This window comes from Cyanistes caeruleus, chromosome 14 (assembly GCF_971803275.1).
Source record: "Cyanistes caeruleus chromosome 14, bCyaCae1.hap1.1, whole genome shotgun sequence".
Taxonomy (NCBI): Eukaryota; Metazoa; Chordata; class Aves; order Passeriformes; family Paridae; genus Cyanistes; species Cyanistes caeruleus.
In genome coordinates this window covers 11,479,154-11,497,081 of record NC_141714.1, presented here as the reverse complement: position 1 = coordinate 11,497,081, position 17,928 = coordinate 11,479,154, and the positions used below count along the sequence as shown (strand labels likewise).

The 17,928-nt window shown below is 48.0% G+C and overlaps 4 protein-coding genes and 1 non-coding gene across 5 annotated transcripts; 2 read left to right on the top strand and 3 right to left on the bottom strand.

Moving 5' to 3' along the window:
- Positions 1-78: 78 nt before the first annotated feature.
- Positions 79-5,688, top strand: SOWAHD (sosondowah ankyrin repeat domain family member D). Its single transcript, XM_023926054.2, has 2 exons — positions 79-3,252; positions 5,518-5,688. The coding sequence occupies exons 1-2, from the start codon at positions 2,379-2,381 to the stop codon at positions 5,541-5,543; spliced, it is 900 nt and encodes a 299-aa protein (XP_023781822.2). The 5' UTR covers positions 79-2,378; the 3' UTR covers positions 5,544-5,688.
- A 1,858-nt stretch (positions 5,689-7,546) lies between these two features.
- RPL39 (ribosomal protein L39) lies at positions 7,547-9,544 on the bottom strand. Its single transcript, XM_023926059.2, has 3 exons — positions 9,402-9,544; positions 9,094-9,197; positions 7,547-7,848 (listed from the first exon to the last, which is right to left on the bottom strand). The coding sequence occupies exons 1-3, from the start codon at positions 9,402-9,404 to the stop codon at positions 7,800-7,802; spliced, it is 156 nt and encodes a 51-aa protein (XP_023781827.1). The 5' UTR covers positions 9,405-9,544; the 3' UTR covers positions 7,547-7,799.
- LOC111928777 (small nucleolar RNA SNORA69) lies at positions 7,965-8,096 on the bottom strand. Its single transcript, XR_002864297.2, has one exon. It is a non-coding gene; the product is annotated as a small nucleolar RNA SNORA69 (small nucleolar RNA).
- On the bottom strand, positions 9,545-16,903 carry UPF3B (UPF3B regulator of nonsense mediated mRNA decay). Its single transcript, XM_086850280.1, has 10 exons — positions 16,449-16,903; positions 16,111-16,217; positions 15,892-15,998; positions 15,046-15,144; positions 14,589-14,699; positions 13,875-13,918; positions 13,106-13,294; positions 12,461-12,612; positions 11,454-11,766; positions 9,545-10,632 (listed from the first exon to the last, which is right to left on the bottom strand). The coding sequence occupies exons 1-10, from the start codon at positions 16,626-16,628 to the stop codon at positions 10,486-10,488; spliced, it is 1,449 nt and encodes a 482-aa protein (XP_086706406.1). The 5' UTR covers positions 16,629-16,903; the 3' UTR covers positions 9,545-10,485.
- NDUFA1 (NADH:ubiquinone oxidoreductase subunit A1) lies at positions 15,100-17,761 on the top strand. The gene is made up of 3 exons (XM_023926057.2): positions 15,100-17,108; positions 17,301-17,390; positions 17,686-17,761. The coding sequence occupies exons 1-3, from the start codon at positions 17,007-17,009 to the stop codon at positions 17,704-17,706; spliced, it is 213 nt and encodes a 70-aa protein (XP_023781825.1). The 5' UTR covers positions 15,100-17,006; the 3' UTR covers positions 17,707-17,761.
- The last annotated feature ends 167 nt before the right edge of the window (positions 17,762-17,928 follow it).

Genomic DNA, 17,928 nt, shown 5'->3' with positions numbered 1-17,928 from the left:
CAGGGGGACCCGTCCCGATGCCTGCGGCCCGTATGGTAACACGGGCCGGGCCGGAGCGGAGCCGTGCAATGCCGAGGCTGGGCTGGGGTTCGCGGTTTGGGTCCGTTCAGGTCCCCCAGCCTCAGCACATGAGTTGCTCTTTCAAACGGCCTGTCCCAGCTGTGCTGGACGGCTCAGGCCCGCCTGGGCACCCGGCTGAGCGCGGCTATTCCGAATTCCCTCGTTGTGGCACCACAGCTCCTTCCCGGCCCCGGCGGTGCAGCCTCACCTCCCGGCCTATCGTGAGCACAACTGCAGCTCCGAGCGTGTAGCTGGTGCCACTTGGGCTTCCCTTCTTTTGATGGCAGCCCAAGCACCAAACAAGGCTGAGTGAGAGGAAGCTCAGTCCTTCCCCAAAGTAATTTTCCCAGCCCCTGGACTCCCAAGTCCCCACGGTTGTCCCCCTGGTTTTATCATGGTCAGAGCTCACCAGTGTGTCCAGTCCCTAATGCAGGCATGACTGTGGTGGCCCTCAATGGGAAGTTTGCTTTGCACCGTTAGTGCCTCCATCCCGCAATAGCAACTCCTTATTTCCCTCCTTATTTTCCCCAGATGCCACCCAAGTGTTTTCAACTGTTCAGCAGAATCTCATGGCTGAGTGGTTCTCTGCCTCCCTGAGCCCACAGAAACCACCAAAACCTAGTGACAAAACCAGGCAGCTCCAGAAAGGCAGCAAGGGGACAATTACGGTTTCACCACCAGTTGTTTGGGGGTTGAGATTATGCCAACTCCCCACACATTCCAGAAAAACTGGTCCAAGTGGTTGGAAAAGCAGAGGCCTTCAAGGGCTGACGACCAGCTCAGGGCAAGTTAGAGCAGGGCTATAGCTCAGGGAAGGCAAAGAAAAAGGGGTTCAAGGAGCTGGTGTGGCTTTTAGCTGCCTGACCAGCCACAAAACCACCTGGTTTCATGGTTCAGCCGTGGGTGTCAGAGCCGTCATGGATAAGAAATTTCTGGAGAGAAAGAAGCCTGGGAACTTTTGGGGCAGAATAATTAGTCCTGATTTCTAACAAAATTAGGATACATACTACTGGGGGCTGCAGCTATCAGCTGCGCATGGACTGTGCTACAAAGGGAATCATGGCAAGAGAGGAAGGCCAAATTCCCCATGGGATGAAACACTGGATGACAAGGACCCAAACAGTGTCCCAGGCTGGGTCTCCCTTACATCAGAGATCCACCAGCCACTGGGAGCATGGCCTCTTGAGGCAGCAACCTAGGCCTTCCTGAGCACAGCATCACAGAGAAGCATTGCAGTCATGGGAGGCTGTAAGGCAATTCCTTCAGTAGGTGCCTGGGGTGCTGCTGGGGTCAGAGGAAGTGTCCTGGGACCACTGTCATGGATTTACACACACCAGACAATGTAACAGCGCCTGACCCTGGGACCCTGCTAAGAATGCTGGGTTCAAGTGAATGTTTCCAATGAATCTTTTGTTAGTTCTTTGGTTACAGCTGAAGCTGGTGCTTCCAGAGAGGAACCCCTACCCCAATTTACACCTCTCACTTATACCCCTGACACTCATTACCCAATCCAAGTCAATCACTAAATTCTGGTTGGCAGTATCTTGATTTCTTGCTGGAAAGAAATAAATCAAGAATTCTTTCACTGGAGCTGGGCTGGCTGCCTTCTGATATTGCTTTATTCTCCTGGGATTGTCTCCTTAGTCCTTATCATCTCCATTCTGCTCATATCTGCTGAATTCCAAGAGTGCTTTCTTAGCAGCATCGTTTTATCGAAAGTCTTTGGTCAGCTCTTACGGCCTAAGGGCCTAAGGCTTTGGCTACTTCAGGTGCTAAAGCTGAGCCAGCAGTGCTAAAGGAGACTATTCAGGCAGGAGAATATAGCTCATCAATTTCTGCTGTAGCATCAGCACTGAGCTGCCCAGGACCCCTGTGCCTCTGTCCGGTCCCACAGTTCTGCACGCTCCCTGTATTCCCACTGGTTCCCTGAATTCCCGCACTTTCCCTGTATTCCCACACTTTCCCTGTATTCCCACTCGTTCCCTGAATTCCCACACTTTCCCTGTATTCCCACTGGTTCCCTGAATTCCCGCACCCTCCTGCATTCCCGGCCGCGCTCCCTCTGTGACACCGCAGGCGAGCGCGGCCGGGGGGGCAGAGCCAGCCCGGGCTCGAGGCCGTGCCCGGCACCGGCGGCAGCCACGGCCACAGCGTGACCAAAGGTCACCTGCGCCGCCCCGGCAGCGCCGCCGCCATGCCCATGTGCGGAACTGATTCCTCCTTCGCCGGGAGGGGAAGCGCGGGGTGAGTGCCGAGGAGCGTGAGCAGGGCCCTGCTGGGGACAGCCCTGCGGGGGCAGCTCTGCGAGAGGCACCGCCATGGCCCGGCAGGAGCGGGAGAAGAGCGTGGCGGAGCAGAAGGTAGCTGGCATCTCCCGGAGGTTCTCCTTCCTGGATGCCGCCCAGCCCCGAGCGGGCGGCCTGGCCCGCAGCTCCCATCTCTGGTCAGCCACCCTGGGGAGCAGGGAGCGTTTCCATACGCTGCAGAAGATGGACACCAACAAAAGCATCAACTGGGGCAGGCACAGCCTGGGGAGCTGGGGCAGGACTTCAGGCAGGTTCTCCGTTAGCCCCAGCAGTACCCGGAGGAAGGAGCTGAAAGAAATCCTCCTGCAGAGCAACAGCCCTGGCAGCACTATGAGGTTTGCCGCTGTTCAGCAGACATCTAGAAGGAGCAGTCTTCCTGCAGGGCTGCACCAAGAAGAGAAGCCTGAGCAGAGCCCTGATCTGCTGCCCCTTGTCCTTGATCCTCTGGAGCACGCATGGCTGCTGACGGTGGCTGAGGGTGATGCAGACAGCATCATCAAGCTGCTGGACCTGGATCCCAGCCTGCTGACCAGGAGAGACTTTGTGACAGGGTTCACTGCTCTCCACTGGCTTGCCAAGCATGGCCACCATGAGAGCTTCATCCAGGTCATCTCCCATGCCCAGAAGAAAGGCTATCCTGTCAACATGAACATCCCCACAGCCAGCGGTGGGCTCACCCCTTTGCACCTGGCTGCCTTGCAAGGACACGAGGTGCTCATCAAGTTGCTGGTGGGAGCTTATGGGGCAGACACCACCTGCAGGGACCACAATGGGCGCAAGGCTTGGCAATACCTGCCGGCAGACACCTCCAGAGACCTGAAGGAGCTGGCAGGGGCCTTGGAGGAGGACTTGGTCCAGCTGCACTCTCACAACACCAACAACAACTGTAAGTCATCCAGAGAGGCTGCGGCAGGGCAGGACTCTGTGGACTCTGGGGCCAAGGGAAAAGCCGAGCACTCCTGGAGCCTGTCGACCCTCCGAGGCTTTGTTAGACAGGCGTTTGCTTTCTTCCATGAGCACTGAGGCTCTCCTGGCTCCATTCACCAGTAAACCCATGCTGGATGGCAGCAGGAAAAGCGTGCAGGGAGCCGGGAACTTGGGTGCCCAAAATCCTGGCCAAGTGAGGGTTAAGCCATGGCACCATGGCCATCCTAGGTCTTGTGGTCTTTTAGAGCTGTTCTGGTGTGTGTGTGTGGAACACCATGGCCACTGGGAGCAGTAGCTTGGGAGAGCCCTTCCAAAAACTGCAGAGGGGGTTATGCCCCATGCCCCTGTGGGTGGTGACTCCTTGTTGCATCCCAGCAGATCCCTGTGGTCGGGGCTCACATATCAGCTCTGCTCTGGGGAACTGCTCCAACACCTCATGTGCTCACAGGAGACCCACCATGTGTGGATCTGCAAACGCTTTCCAGCTCCCTGTGAGATCCCCTGATCTCTGCCACATGCACCTTCTCTGGGTTGATATTTGTTTATGACAGCTTATTATAAAGCTGATTCTCTGCAGAGTAAGAGCTAAGGGACCTGTTTGTGAAGAAGAGTCCAGGCCAAGAGAAGAGAAGCCTTTCACTCACAGTGGCACCCTTCCCTTGAAATCCCCATCCCTGAAATGGGATTTCAGGAATTCCTGAATTCCTTCAGGAAACCTGAAATGCTCAGCCTCTTTAGGAATAGGGGCCAGAGCAAAGGAAGCAGGAAGGGACACAAAGGGGGCAGCATGTAGTGGCTCCTGTGGGGATTAGAGTTCCAGAACAGCTCTGGAAAGATGATTCATTCTCAGAAACTGTGGAAAAGGTATGTGAAGGCTGCGAGACGAGATTATCTTTATTGCTACTGAGGGCATGCTCAAAAATGAAACTCATGAACATCACTGCAGCAACATTACAGTGCATGTATGTCTCTGTCACTACATTAAAAGGGCAAAGCCTCTGCTCGCCTGATTGTGTTTTGTTCACCTAGTGGAGCTCTGCCCTAATGATTTCAACTTGCTTTTTACGTTCTCAAAGGCCAAGACTGCTTCAAAATATCTTCAGAAAAACAACAGCCCCTTCCTCTTTCTCATCAGCATGAGACTATTCCTACACCCTTAAATAGCAGTCCCATTTGAGAAGTGCTTCTTCACAGAAGCACTGTGTCTGTTCTTCACAGACAGGAACCGGGAGTTTCTGTTCCCCAGAGCAGCCCTTGCAGGGACAACTCCTTTAGGAGGGCAGTTGTGGTTTCTTTCCAGCTGCCTTTCAGGGAGTCTGCAGGGGTGACCAAGGGACTCAAGGTGATCTGGCCTGGCTACACAGGTGTATTTGCATCTTGATGCAGAAAGATACACAAACACACACGGGTAACTTTCTCTGGCGAACTAGAGCTGAGGGGTTTCACAGATCCTAAGCAAACTCCAGTTATATTCAGACTATGTTTTGAAATGCTGCTTGGACACCAAAATAACCCAGTGTGCAGTAATGACATGTGGAAGAACAGCCTCCACATGAGTGAACAAGGATCCAGTGACTGGGTAATGCCCAGTCCAGGTGCCTGGGTGGACATATAGATGTATCTGGACATCTTTTTAATTCCAGAGGTCAGCAGCAGATACATATAAAACACACTACAACTAGATTTAATGCCTGATCTACAACAATTTTGTAATGCTTTAGCTCTAATGGATTGAAGATGTTGGCAATATATCTCCTTCTGGACTTGCTGTGGCCATGTCCATGCCACGGGAGAGCAGGCTGGCTTCGCAGAAGTCTGCTCATGCCAGCACAAACTCCATTAACAGCACCAGTATCACGTTCTTGTAACCAAAGTGCTGTTGGTAAGACAGGCCTGACAAAATATTTTTTAACCTATTAGTCTTGTCACCCTTTGCAGCGGTCAGGGAAGGGGCACAGGATGGCTCTTACATCCTCCACTGAGTAAGGCACAGAGTAAACAGTGGAATTAATGAGAATTTCCTTGAAGGAGCCATTTCCTTGGCAAGAGCACCTGTGGCTTAGTCATGCTCCACCCAGAAAGATCAACTTAAATGTTCCATTTGAAAGTAAAATTTCACTCACAAATGCTGCACCTAAATACAGCAAAATGATTTTCAGTAATTGCCTCCCTTTGAGAGATAACCAAAATAAAGACAGCTTTTCCCCCCATCTTTTGGTCATAGGTTTGACCCTGTATTCTATGCTGTGATAAACTGGGCAGGGACTTCAGAAAGAGCAGGACCAGAACTCTGCTTCTCTAGATGCGTTACAACATCCTCACCATGCCATCCCCTGCCTTGGCTGGGTTCCTTTCCACTGAGCAATAAAAATAAATAAATTTTCTTCCAGTGACCTACCCCTTTGTCTCACTCAGTTAATTTCATACCTACAGAAAGGAAGCTGATTTGGATATAGAGACATGTTTAAAAATATTCCTCAACAAAATATTGTATTTAAAAATATAATCATCTCTAACTCTGCTTTTCACTCAGAAAACATATCCACCAAAATCAATGGACTAGAACATCCAAATATTTTTTTTCTTTAAAGCTTCTGTTGATGTCTCAGTTATCACGTGTTATCCCAGTTCTGCTGATTCCTGATCTCCTCTCATGGGGAGGAGTTCTGCAGAAGATTGAGTTTAACCTAAGTTTAATTTGTACTAAATTTGTGTTATCCCTTAATGCTCAGTTTGAAAAGCAGATTCAGTCAAACAGGGACAGTAACACAAGGGTTTATTTTCCAAAACAGTTCCTTAGTTCTTAGAAGCTACTTCCTAAAGTAAAAGTATTAGTCATGATAGTAATAAGGAGACTTTCTAATAAGTAGTAATAAATTGTTCAATCTATTGCTCAGGAAAGTTTTCCCACAAATGCCACGGACAAAACTATCTCTTTCCATTCTCAAGTCTGTAAAATTACTGTTTCCTCCTCAGCCAGATCCCCATAGATCAAATTACAGAGAAACTCTATAAGCAGCTTTGCCTGCCAGCAGTGATGTGGAGAGGCTGGAGGAGGTTCGCTGGAAACCAAGGCAGAACTCCAGTCCTGAGCAGTGCTCTTATTTCCTGAACACTCACTTCAAAAAACGTATGAGGTTTAAAAATCATTGGGGTCAAAGTGGCTGCAGCACACAAGCCTCTGTTGAAACATCTCTGGCAATGGTGTTTGCTGCTTTCCTGTCGCAGTGCCTTACTGCTTCCCCCAATGATGAACTAGTCCAGACTCCTACCAGACAGGATAAGAAGCTTGAGGATACCTTTGAAGTATTCTGAAGTTGGTAAAAATCCCAGCCTTGCTTGCCCCAGCTGACAACCCTGCAGTACACCTTAGGACAGAGAGACCTCATGACCTCTGAGATGTGTAGTTCTTGGCATTTACCTGTTTGACACATGCTGTGCCCAGCGCTATTGCTCTGAGTTGCAATATGACAAAGAAAAATCTAATTAACTTCAATGTGAAAAGCAGCAACACAGAAGGTAAGGCAGCCTGTAGCTTCCTCAGGAAGCTGCCTCTCGGGAACAGATCCACGACCTGAGGCTGAACCCAGGAATGAACCAGCTCACAGTGTCAGGATGGGCTTTGACGCAGTTGAGAACAGGCTCACAACAAGGATTTCCTGCTGACCAGAGCAACTACCCCAGCTCAGCACTGCCAATGGAAAGGACTGGGTGCAGAGCCACAGCCTGCTCTTCCACTTCCCTGTAGTGAATTGCTTTCACAGGCCAGCAGAGAATCCCAGCACAGGAGATCTGGAGTGCCAACTACCCAGAGACCTTTAATCCCCGCCTTTCTCCTCTCCCTTTTAAGTAGCTGCAAACTCTCCCTTTCAGCCACATCTTAAATTTCTACCTGTCTGCTGAGAGTGTTTTACACCAAGCTGCACCTGTGCTTGGTGCTGACTTCTCAAACCAACTCGAATAAAACTCACATTATTTAATATTCTAGGGAGTACACAGACATTATGTGCTACACTCTACAGTACTGCATTTTGTAAGTGATTTTCTTCAGGTCTGATTTTGACTTTATTTTTTTTTTAATTGGTAACTTTGCTCCTCGAGGTTTACAGTCAGTGAAAATGAAGACACAGCCTACTCTACCTGAAAAGAGCTGCCAAGGTTCCTCACATTAAGTGAGAATGTAATTAACATTACCATAAATTTTATTATTACAATCCCACCACATATATATGAAATAATTTAGAAAACCAAGGTCATTCAGGTCCATATTTATTAGTAAACCTGTGCACTGTCAATGCTCATGGTGATGCCTGAAAGAACACAAATAGAACACAGTCTCCATGTTTCAGATATAAGTTTTTCTCAGTTAACATCAACATCCCAGATCAGCTTATAAAACCCCACACTGGGGACTGCAGTCCAGCACAAGAGAAGGAATGACTTGAGGGTGTTATCGATCTGACACACAAAGACCAGTGTTCATTAGAGCTCCCGGGACGGTCTCTCTTACAAGCCCAGTTTGGTCCTCCTCCAGTGTCTCCTTTTGGAGTTGTACCTAAGACAAAAGCAGAGTGAATTAGCAAAGCACACACACGTATTTGTTAAACACGAAAGCAGAACAGCACATGGAAAAAGTCTCTTCCATGAAAGCACATTAATTTGTGAGCATGTAATTGTCCATGTTAAGAACAAATGCTTTCACCACGGTGTGGCTGAAAGCACAGACAGTGTTAACAGAGTTGCTCTCAGCAGGAAAATGGCAGCACTCCCACAGCAGGAAGCACTGCAATTGCAGCCTGCTTTAACACAAAGCTTGGACAGAACCGATGGCCCAGCTACTCAAGTGCCAGGAGACAAAAAAAATGTGATTTTGCCCTATGGTCAAGTATTTCACAGTACTGCAATTTAGCTAAAACAGAACCCAGTTGTAAGCTGGCATGGGGAAGACAAGGATCTGAGTGCACACACCACTGACCCTGTCTAGAAACAAGTTGGGAGCAGCTACAGGAGGAGAACCTAGCAATGTTGTGCTGGGTCACTGCCTGAGCCAGCCAGTGCTGCTGCTGCTCTCCTCACTGCTTAGAACAAAGACAGAAAGAGAAGACGGAACTCTGTTGCCTTAAAAAGCCCAGATGAAGGAGTGTATGAGATAAAAAAACTATGCTGCAGTTTTCAACCAGAGAGCTTGGACAGGCACCACTCTGTGCATGCCCCATGTGTACCCAGTGTGTCACAGTACTCAACATTCTCCTAAGCACAATGCTCAAAAACAAACACAACAGGAAAGCAAGAAACTATGGCAAATTAATTCTACAGTCAGGTACCAAGCATCTCATACTAACAATCTGATTTCCCATATATCCCATAGTCCTTTGCTCCCTTACACACCATCCCCTGAACGTCAGAGCACGCATGCTCAGGAACTGCTCCTTGAAAATGCAGGAGCCCATAGGGACACCTATGAGAAGAGGAACTGAGAAGCTACCAGGGAACAAAATCTGGAATAAATCATCCACACGTACAGTTCAGGTTTTCACTTTACACGTACCATCACTGAACGTCTGTGGACACTTACAGAGCGCTGGTGCAAAACCACGACAGAAGGAAATGGCACGGAAGCCCCAGACTCTCTCAAGAGGCTTCACTTACCCTACCATCCCTGGATGGCCCTCACGGCCACAAAACTGCGCTTTGCTGGCATAAACACCATCAGCTCCCGCCTTCGGCCCGTGCCACCCAGGCCGCCTGACTGAGCCTGCGCGGCCGCAGCTCCTCAGGAAGCATCAGCCGAGCTCGTTACCTGATCTTATTGCCGGTTTTCATACGAATCCACTGCGGGATGGGCCGGTTCTGCTTCTGCTTCTTGGCGAGGAAGCGTTTGATCTTGAACGTCTTGTGCGACGACTGCAAGAGAGCGCAGAGGTCAGTCCCTCACACAGCCCCGGCCCCGCCAGGCCTCGGCGAGCCGGGAATGCCGCACCCGGCTCCCTCCCGGCCGCTCCATCCCGCCGACCCCGCGGCCCGCCCGCCGGGACCCCTGAGCGCGGCGGCCTCGGGGAGAGGGCTCGGGGCTTGGCGGGAGGGCGCGGATGGCCGCGGATGTCTCACCATGGCGCGGAGCTGCGCGGCGTCCCGGCGATGGCGGCGTCCGAGAAGGCGGAAAGGGAGGGGCGGGGGCGACGGCGGAGCGGACACAGCGCCCCCTGCCGGCCCGGCGGTCCCGCACGCAGTGAGGGGCGGCGGCGGCCGAGCGAGTTTGTGCGAGTTTATTTTGGTTTAGTACAAAAAACAGTTATGGCTAAAATTCGCTAGCTTAGGAGGAGCTGCTACTGGCGAAGTCTCGTTCTGGGCTGTAAAACAATACTTCAGGTTATAAGGGAAGAGGAAGCAGTTCCAAGAGGGCAGGAGCTCAGAAGCATTTCAGACTTGAGAGAAAGGAAGATGCTGGAAAACAGGATGCCCAAACCAGCTACATTTGGTTAAAAATAAGCATTTCAATGTAGGGAGACTTTACATGAGAATTTATCAAGACATATTCAACTATTAAGCCAGCTTATTCATACACTCCAACTTAAGTTACTTTATCCAGAGAACCACTGAAGAGGACGGTCTCTCCCTCCCTAACATGGTTACTGCACTCCCAGATGTTCTGCTCCTTATGTGCCAAAAGGCTTCTATCCACCGGTACCTCAACAACCCCAGCCTGTGTATGTGTCTCAGTGCTAGACTGACACACTTTAGCTTTCACTGCCTCACGCAGGAGCACCACACAACACAGCAACACCTGTGTGTTAAGTCCAGGCAACTCCAAGCTTGCTCTGCTTAAGTGCATCCAACACTGGCTCTTATTGCCTTAGAATAGAGCTCTGGCTTTTGATCCAGGTCTCATCCCCTCCTGACTACAACTCATTTATTATCAAACTTAAGGCCATAAAGTCTTTCTATTTTGCAAAGATTCTCTTCTCTGTTATAGTTAGATGCTGGGAAAATAAGTTCAAATAACTCAAAATATTACAAATGAGAACACATTTCAAATTCTGAATCTACAACTGAGGTTCTTTAACCAGAAACATCCAACAGCACAATGCCCCCCTTTCTTCCTTTGTTCCTTTTTCGCTCCGAAGGCACTTCTGGATTGTGTAGTACATGCTCTTTGGCTGCACAGTCAGAACACATAAGGCTGGCACATCAGTCACTCCTCTTCCTTCGTGTGACTGGTCTCACCCTCTTGTTTCTTATCCACTCCCTGATCTGGGGGCTTTGCAGCACTGTCTTCATACTGACACAATCTGCTCCGGCTTCGGGCTCCAGGCTGGTACAGCTGCATTGCTGGGCGATCCTGAAATAAATCAAAACTATTTAGACTCTTTCATAGCTCCCTGCTCTCAGGGTTATTATGGCATCATTTCTATGGCATTAGAAATGGCTCAAATTGAAACTTTTCAGGCTAAGCTTAATTATTCCACAGTGGTGGCAAACTTCAATTGTCCCAAAAAAAGGTTGTCTCTGTTGTAAAGCAACATCCCTGTTCAAGACACAAATAACACTGCTCATACTTGAGATTATTTGTAATGAGCTTTGAGTCCAGCTCACGCTCTCTCAGAAGAGAGGCCAACTTCAAAGTTCCAAAACCCTGAGTTTCATTTGTACCTGACCATGTCTTAAGTGATACAGAAAACAAGCACAGTGATGCTGCAAAAACAGATTTTGTAGAGTACATAAAACTACACTCAAGACATTATTTCTTGAGCCTAGAGGATATGTCATACTCTGCAAGTTGCAGTTTCTTATTTTAAGGAACCTGTTTAATCACACTCCTACAATGAGATGCATTTTCAGGCACCTATATCAGCAGATACAGACAGATTACTGATACTCTACCAACACCTTAAAGAGACAGCCTATGGCACAAGTCAGCAAATAAAAAGGGATCAATGTCTTACAATTCAACCCATGTTTTCTTGGATTAGTTCTTACACAGTGACAAGAAATACCACTGTTAAGCAAATTTTAGTGGACATTTCTAGAAATGGCAGAGTTTGTGGCAGAACAGGGAGAAGTTTCAACAGAGAAACCACATGGTTCTTTCCTTGAAGGTCTTTTATCCTAAAAACCACAGATCCATATGAATCAACACATGAATTTACAGAAATCCAGCACCTTGTTTCTGATACGATCCCTCTTAATTGTATCCTCTTTTTTATCGTCTTTGGTTACTTTCTCAGATTTGTCCATGCTGCTGGTAAAGTCTGTAAGATCACTTTTCTTTCCCTTTTCTCTGAGTAAGTCTCTCTCCTTTTTCACCTCTTCCTCTTTTCTTCTAAAAACCTTCTCTTTCTCATAGCGCTCTTTCTGCCTCCGACGCTCCTCTTCTTGGCGTCTCAGTTTTTCTCTCTGTGCTCTCTCATATTCTCTGTCTCTGTCAAAATCTCTATCTCGGTCCCTGTAGTCCTTTACACACTCATCTTCTGATCTGTATGAAAACAAAACTGAAAATTAAGCTCAAAAGATTCATAAAACAGAGCTGGGATATCAATGTGATAGTGGTGTAAATGTGCAATAGGAGGATGACACACTAGGGAGCTCTTGGGAGGCTGTGATAGCCCAAGTCAGTCATGCATGACAGCCAGAGGACACTGACCACTAGAGTTTCCCAGCCTCCTACTTCCATAGTTGGCTGAGTCTCTTCTGGCTTTGAAAACGCATCTGAATTTGTCTATCTTATCTGTATTTCTCACATGGCAGAACTGAACCTCAAACAGATCACAGAGCTGTTGAGAATTACATTTTCCACTGCACCTTTTTACAGAGGGGCTGGTAACTGAGAACACCTCTCCTCATACCATGGTTATAATAATTATCTCATTGCAAGGCAGTGCTCATAGCCTGCTGCAGTCACCTATGTATGGGCTTCCTTAGTGGAGTTCCTATAATGAGTTATAAAAATATTAAAATCTGTCCTCTAATGAAGAATTTCCAGGTAATTCACAGAGCTTTCTGTAATCATGGGAATGTGCACTGCCACAGAAAACACAGCCCATGCCTTATATGAGATAAAGCATTTGAAAGGAATTTCAAAACATGGTCATGGCAGGGCAGCCTAAGCCTCAGTACAATCAGGAAACAAGTTATAGATACATATATATTTATAGCAAGTACTAGAATACTTTTTTGCCTTCTCTTCTTTTGTCTCCCCATCAGATCGTTTGGCAGATGCACTACTCGCATTTTTTTCCTCCCTCAGAGTCTCTTTTTCCAGTCTCTTGGATTTTTCTTTTCTCTCCAAGTCTTTTTCATCTTTTTCAGGCTTCTTAAGTAGCTACAAAGAAAACAGAAGTCTCAACTAAAAAGCTCACTCTAATGCATATTGTCTGGCACAACACTGACATTGCATCAAAGGAACCGCAGTGCAGTCAGAAGTAAACATTAAAAAAATATTACTGCAAACCACAGTATTCCTAAAAGCTGGAGTGTATGAGTAAGCATTATTCACACAGCAGACTAGGATTTTTCTCCTAAACCAGGCTGTTTTAGAAAGCTTAAAAATAGTCTCCATTCCATAGCAAATTCACAATCCTGTTTACCGCAGCATGTACAACAGTCACATGACAAAAACTTTAAATATCACTATGAAACATTACAGCATGTAAACCTTTACAATGCCTACTACTGAATATTACAAAAAATTGCTCATTTACTAACATCAAACTCATGTGATTCTTCACACAATACCCAAAGTACATTTTGAGACTGATATACAAATAATAGGGGAAAGGGAGTGTAACAGTTTATAATAAAGAACTGTTCTAGACCTTAATCTTTGGTTCTTCTTTTGATCTGTCTCTTTCTTTTTCTGGGCATCTGTCTACCTTCTTCAATTTTTCTGCTTCTTTTCTCTTCCTCCTCTCCTCTTCTTTCCATTTTCTTCTTTCTTCTTCTCTTTGTCTTTTTCTTTCTAATTCTCTCCTCCTTCTCTCCTCTCTTTTTTCTTCTCTCAGTCTCTGTGTATGTAAAAGCAAAGAGAAATAGTGTCTCTCCACAACAAGAAACACATCTTTAAGCCACCAAACAACTCACCTCAAAACTCCCTCTATAATAAAAAAAAAAGTCCTGTCATGTCTTTGTTGTCATTGTGAACCTGAACATGTTGCAGTGTTTTTTTTACTCATACATCTTAATTTGTACTGTCTTTAAAAACTCAAATACTACACTGGCCTCAGCCTTTTTCATTCAAATTTTAATTAAATCTGCCCAATCTCTGATTTTCTCCATTGCTAGAAGTTAAAATAACCTTACGTGCTAGGAGAAAGATCATCCACAAGGACCTCAGCCATACTGCACTAAAAATTAAAGGACTAAAATGGAATCTGTTTTTTCAGTGCAACAAGAGGCATTTTGCTGTGACCAGAATGTACACAAAGCACCACCATTCCAACTCTCTAGTTCTTTAAAATATATGAACCAAAAGCTGACAAGTTGGGTCAAAAGCTCCTTCTTCAAAAGGAAGGGCAGAAATGCATCAACATATAATGAGCAAATTGTACTTGCAAACAAAAAGAAAATTCTGGAGGTAAGTCTTACCTGTTTATTTTTCAAGAAGTTCAATAAAGGAGTAGTCTTTTTAGCTGGAGAATAGATGAAACAAATGTAAATATTTTGGCTTATCCAATACTGCAACACCTACAACAAAGCTCTATATGAAGTGAAGCAGCCTTACACATTCCTCTGCCTGTCTCCTCTCACAGACAGCAATACAGCAGTGAAACGAGTATTCCAAACCTGTCTCCAAACAGTGGCAATTATTAGGATTCCATAAACTTCTTTAGGATACTAACAGGATATCCATTACACCTATCTCTACATTCAGTCTGCATTAGGCTTTTCCCAGACACTCTCATTTTTAAAAAGATCCCTGTAAGATACTTAAAAAGAGCAACCTGGTAATTTTTGATGGTATTTTACCCAACCAGACTATCTCTTAACTTGTGCCTGCACAGAACATCACAATCACAGCACTGTGCATTAACCACCACTGCATCTCACTGAAATGCAGCACTCCACAGCCTGGTCTGGCTAGCAAAATCTGCAACAGGAAGAAACTTTGTCATCTAAAACTTATACCTACAGAAGAATTTAGAGCATGGGAAGAAAACAAAACACTGAATATTAGCCTAAATGTTTAACAAATACTAAGTAGGCACACAAAAGAATTCAATCTCCTCCAGGCTGAACTTTAAATTACAAAGCATATTTGTTTCTTTGTGATCTAGGAAAATAGTACACAAATTTCCATACCTATTAGCTCTTTGTTTCTTGCCTCTATTTCCTCCAATAAAGTTTCAGGAGTGGAGGTTAATTTTTCATCATCTGCACTGTAACTTTCCAAAAACTTCTTGTATTCTGGATCTACACAGAAGAGAAAGGAAAAGAAAGGGGGAAAAAAAGAAGAGATACTGTAGCATGAGAAGTATTTGCATCATGCACTCCTTGGTTAAATTCACTTAAGTTGGGTTGTTTATATGCCACCTTTTTATAAATTAGCAGCTCTCAAATGAGCTGCTGTATTATGTTTGTCTGGAACAATCATATTTAACAGATTTCTAGCTGACAAAGCAGTGCTCATAAACTTCACATATAATTAAGCAAACATCCTATTGGTGGAACTATAGCATCACAGTAAAAACATTACATTCAAATTACTGCTAAGAATTTCAAGTCTACACATGCAAAACAAACTGGCTCGCTGTTATACCATCTTCAATAGTTCCAGTTTTGGCATCCTTTTTCTTACTCTTCTTTTTTGCAGCTTTCTGGAAAGGTGCAAACTCAACTATGGCAGCATATTCCTGACCTGTTGAGAGAAAAAAAACAACACATTAAACACATTAAAATAAAAAGATGAAACAGATACAGAATAGATTATATTGTCCACATCTAAAGCAGGAAATTAAATCTCACAAGAAATATGCAATACTAGAAGAGACTACTTACACAGCACAATAAGATTACTGTATTTGGAAACCCTTTTAATAAAAAAAACCTACTTTACAGACAGCAGAATTCATGACCTTAACACTCTCACTATACTAACAAACCAGCAAATTCAGACTGACAAGAAGGACATACTAGATTCAAGACTGCCCGTGACTGTCAGTTCGGCCACCTCAGCGGCACCACACCACCTAATGGCCTCATCCTACAGACTCTGCGTTCATTGTGCAAGAAAGAATATTTTAAATTAATGCAACTGAGGCATTGCATTGCAAAAACTCAATTTTTGACACAATAAAGTAGAGTGCAACACATTACAAGCATGCTTTAAAGCTTTATCTTCTGACAAGAGCACTACATTTATGGCTGCACAAATCCAGCTGGGTATGGCAAACACAGCGTGCTGTTACACTGCAAACCAACTCATTTAAAGGATGTTATTAGAACAATATATGTATGTATTTTTAGATGTACTGCAACTGCTATTGGAGGCACCAAACCGAAACAAGTCAGACGTGGCTGCTTACACCCACTCCTCCAAAACTCAACCAGCACACGGCACGGACAGCAGGGAAGCAGCAACATCCATCGAGTGCCATTCACTTGCCTTTGTGATCAACAAAAACGTAGCCGTCGAAGCGATCCCTGAAGAGGACTATGTCTTCCTGGTTCTTGAAGTTGATGTATGCTCTCGAGAACATGTGCGGGTACAAGCTGCAGAGACACAAACCGAGAACGCTGGGCTGACGAGGCGGCGCCGCCACTGGGGCCCGGCTGGCGATAGCGGCGGCTCCCGGGAGCGCCCGGACTGGGCAGGCGCCCGTACCTGGAGTCGTTCGCGAAGAACTCGAAGTAGTCGTGCTCGGGCAGAGGCTGCAGGTGCTCCTCCAGCTGCTCCTTCGTCAGGCTGGGCGGCAGCCGGCGGATCACCACCTGCGGCGGCAGGACCGGCGCTCAGGGCGGCGGCAGCGCCGGGGACGAGTCATTACCGCGCCTCCCCCGACACGTCCCGTCCCAGGAGGCCACCGCAAGCGGCCCGTTAGCGGGGAAGGTCCCGTTACAGAGGGGGAGCCCTGTTACCGGAGGGAGGAGGGGCCCATTACAGAGGGTGAGCCCCGTTCCGAGCCGGGGAGGGCGCCGTTCCCGGCGGCGCGCAGGCCCCACCTTGCTGAGCGTCTCCTTCTTGTCCTTGGGCCGCTCCAGGCGATCGAGCTCAGCGGCGCCGGCTCTGCCGTCCGTGCCGGCGGCGGGAGCCGTGCCTGGCCCCGCGGCCAGCAGAACCCCCGGTCCGGCGGAGGCCCCGCGCCGCTCCTTGGGCCTGGCGTTCTCCTTGTCCTCCTTCATCCTGATCCCAATCCGGACTCCAGTCCCGGGCAGCGCCGCGCGCACCCAGTGACCGCGGCCTCTCGCGAGACTAAAGGTGCTGCTTCCTCCGCTGGACTACCACTCCCAGCGTGCACCGCGCCCGCCACGGCTGATCCCGGGGGGTCAGCGACCGGGACCGGCACCGAGAGCGGTATCCGGCGAACTGGGACGCGGGCACGGCCTCATTTCTTGCCAAGGGACTGTTCCCCAGCACCGCTGTCGCTCCCGCTGCCCGCTCGGGCCCGCTCGGCTGTGACGGGGCGCGGGGCAGGTCGGGAAGGGCGCGGGGCAGGCTGGGAGTGCCCCGGCACTCAGCGCACGGGCGGCGGTACCGATAGCAGCACCGGCACCGGCGGGATGTGGTACGAGATCCTGCCCGGCATGGCCATCATGGGCGTCTGCCTCAGCATCCCCGGCATCGCCACCGTCTTCATGCACCGCTTGTGCCACGGCGGCAAGGTCAGCGCGGGGCGGGGCGGCAGGTCCCGGGATCCGGGACCCTGAGGCTCCGCTTCCTCCCCGGAGCCGCCCTTTTCCCCCAGTCCCCTGCATCCCTCTGGGATCCCTTCCCCGGGGCTGCCCTTACCCCGCGCTCCGCCTTCCCTCTGGAGCCCCTGCCCGCGACCTTAACAGGCAGTTCTGTGCCTGCAGGAGAAGAGGATCGCCCGCTATCCCTACGAGTGGACCCTGATGGAAAGGGACCGGCGGCTATCGGGTGTCAACAAGCACTATGTGTCCAAGGCAGGTTTTGGGAGCGCTGGGCAGGTACCGCCGGGGGAAAGCGGGACCCAGGCGCTGCTCCCGCATCCCCGAGCTCTGCGACAGCTGCTTAGGTGGGCACTGGTCGCTTTTGGGGTTGCCAGATCTCACTCGGTGCCTGCAGCTGGTCTGCCTCTGGGGATGTGTATTTTAATTTTATTCTACTTAAGACCTGGGTAATTAAAATATAGTTTGAAAATCTGCATTTTCATATATGCCCTGTTGCACATTAGTGGCAAGAATGACACAAATATAGCTGTTATTTTTTCTTTTTCAGGGTCTGGAGAACATCGACTAAGGTGTCAATGCTTTGAAAAATTCATAATAAATAAATAAAGCTATACATGTGTTCAGCCTTTGTATTTCTGTTGCTGTGGTGGGGTGACCCTTGCTGGACACCAGGTGCCCACCAAAGCCACTTTGTTACTCCCATCCTCAGCTGGATAGGGGAGAGAAAACACATTGAAAGGCTTGTGAGTTAAGGAGAGGGAGAGACCATTCATCAGTTACTGTCACAGGC

What these genes read in the sequence shown, in the direction of transcription:
- SOWAHD (XM_023926054.2), top strand. Translation starts at nt 2,379, where the DNA reads ATGGCCCGGCAGGAGCGGGAGAAGAGCGTGGCGGAGCAGAAGGTAGCT. An exon ending in TCACAACACCAACAACAACT is followed by an intron (nt 3,253 to 5,517) that starts GTAAGTCATCCA and finishes TTTTGGTCATAG; the next exon opens with GTTTGACCCTGTATTCTATG.
- UPF3B (XM_086850280.1), bottom strand. Translation starts at nt 16,628, where the DNA reads ATGAAGGAGGACAAGGAGAACGCCAGGCCCAAGGAGCGGCGCGGGGCC. An exon ending in AAAGAAGAGAAGGCAAAAAA is followed by an intron (nt 11,767 to 12,460) that starts GTATTCTAGTAC and finishes GTTTTCATACAG; the next exon opens with ATCAGAAGATGAGTGTGTAA. An exon ending in GGGATCGTATCAGAAACAAG is followed by an intron (nt 10,633 to 11,453) that starts GTGCTGGATTTC and finishes GATTTATTTCAG; the next exon opens with GATCGCCCAGCAATGCAGCT.
- RPL39 (XM_023926059.2), bottom strand. An exon ending in AAAACCGGCAATAAGATCAG is followed by an intron (nt 7,849 to 9,093) that starts GTAACGAGCTCG and finishes CTTTTGTCTTAG; the next exon opens with GTACAACTCCAAAAGGAGAC.
- NDUFA1 (XM_023926057.2), top strand. Translation starts at nt 17,007, where the DNA reads ATGTGGTACGAGATCCTGCCCGGCATGGCCATCATGGGCGTCTGCCTC. An exon ending in GCTTGTGCCACGGCGGCAAG is followed by an intron (nt 17,109 to 17,300) that starts GTCAGCGCGGGG and finishes CTGTGCCTGCAG; the next exon opens with GAGAAGAGGATCGCCCGCTA. An exon ending in ACAAGCACTATGTGTCCAAG is followed by an intron (nt 17,391 to 17,685) that starts GCAGGTTTTGGG and finishes TTTCTTTTTCAG; the next exon opens with GGTCTGGAGAACATCGACTA.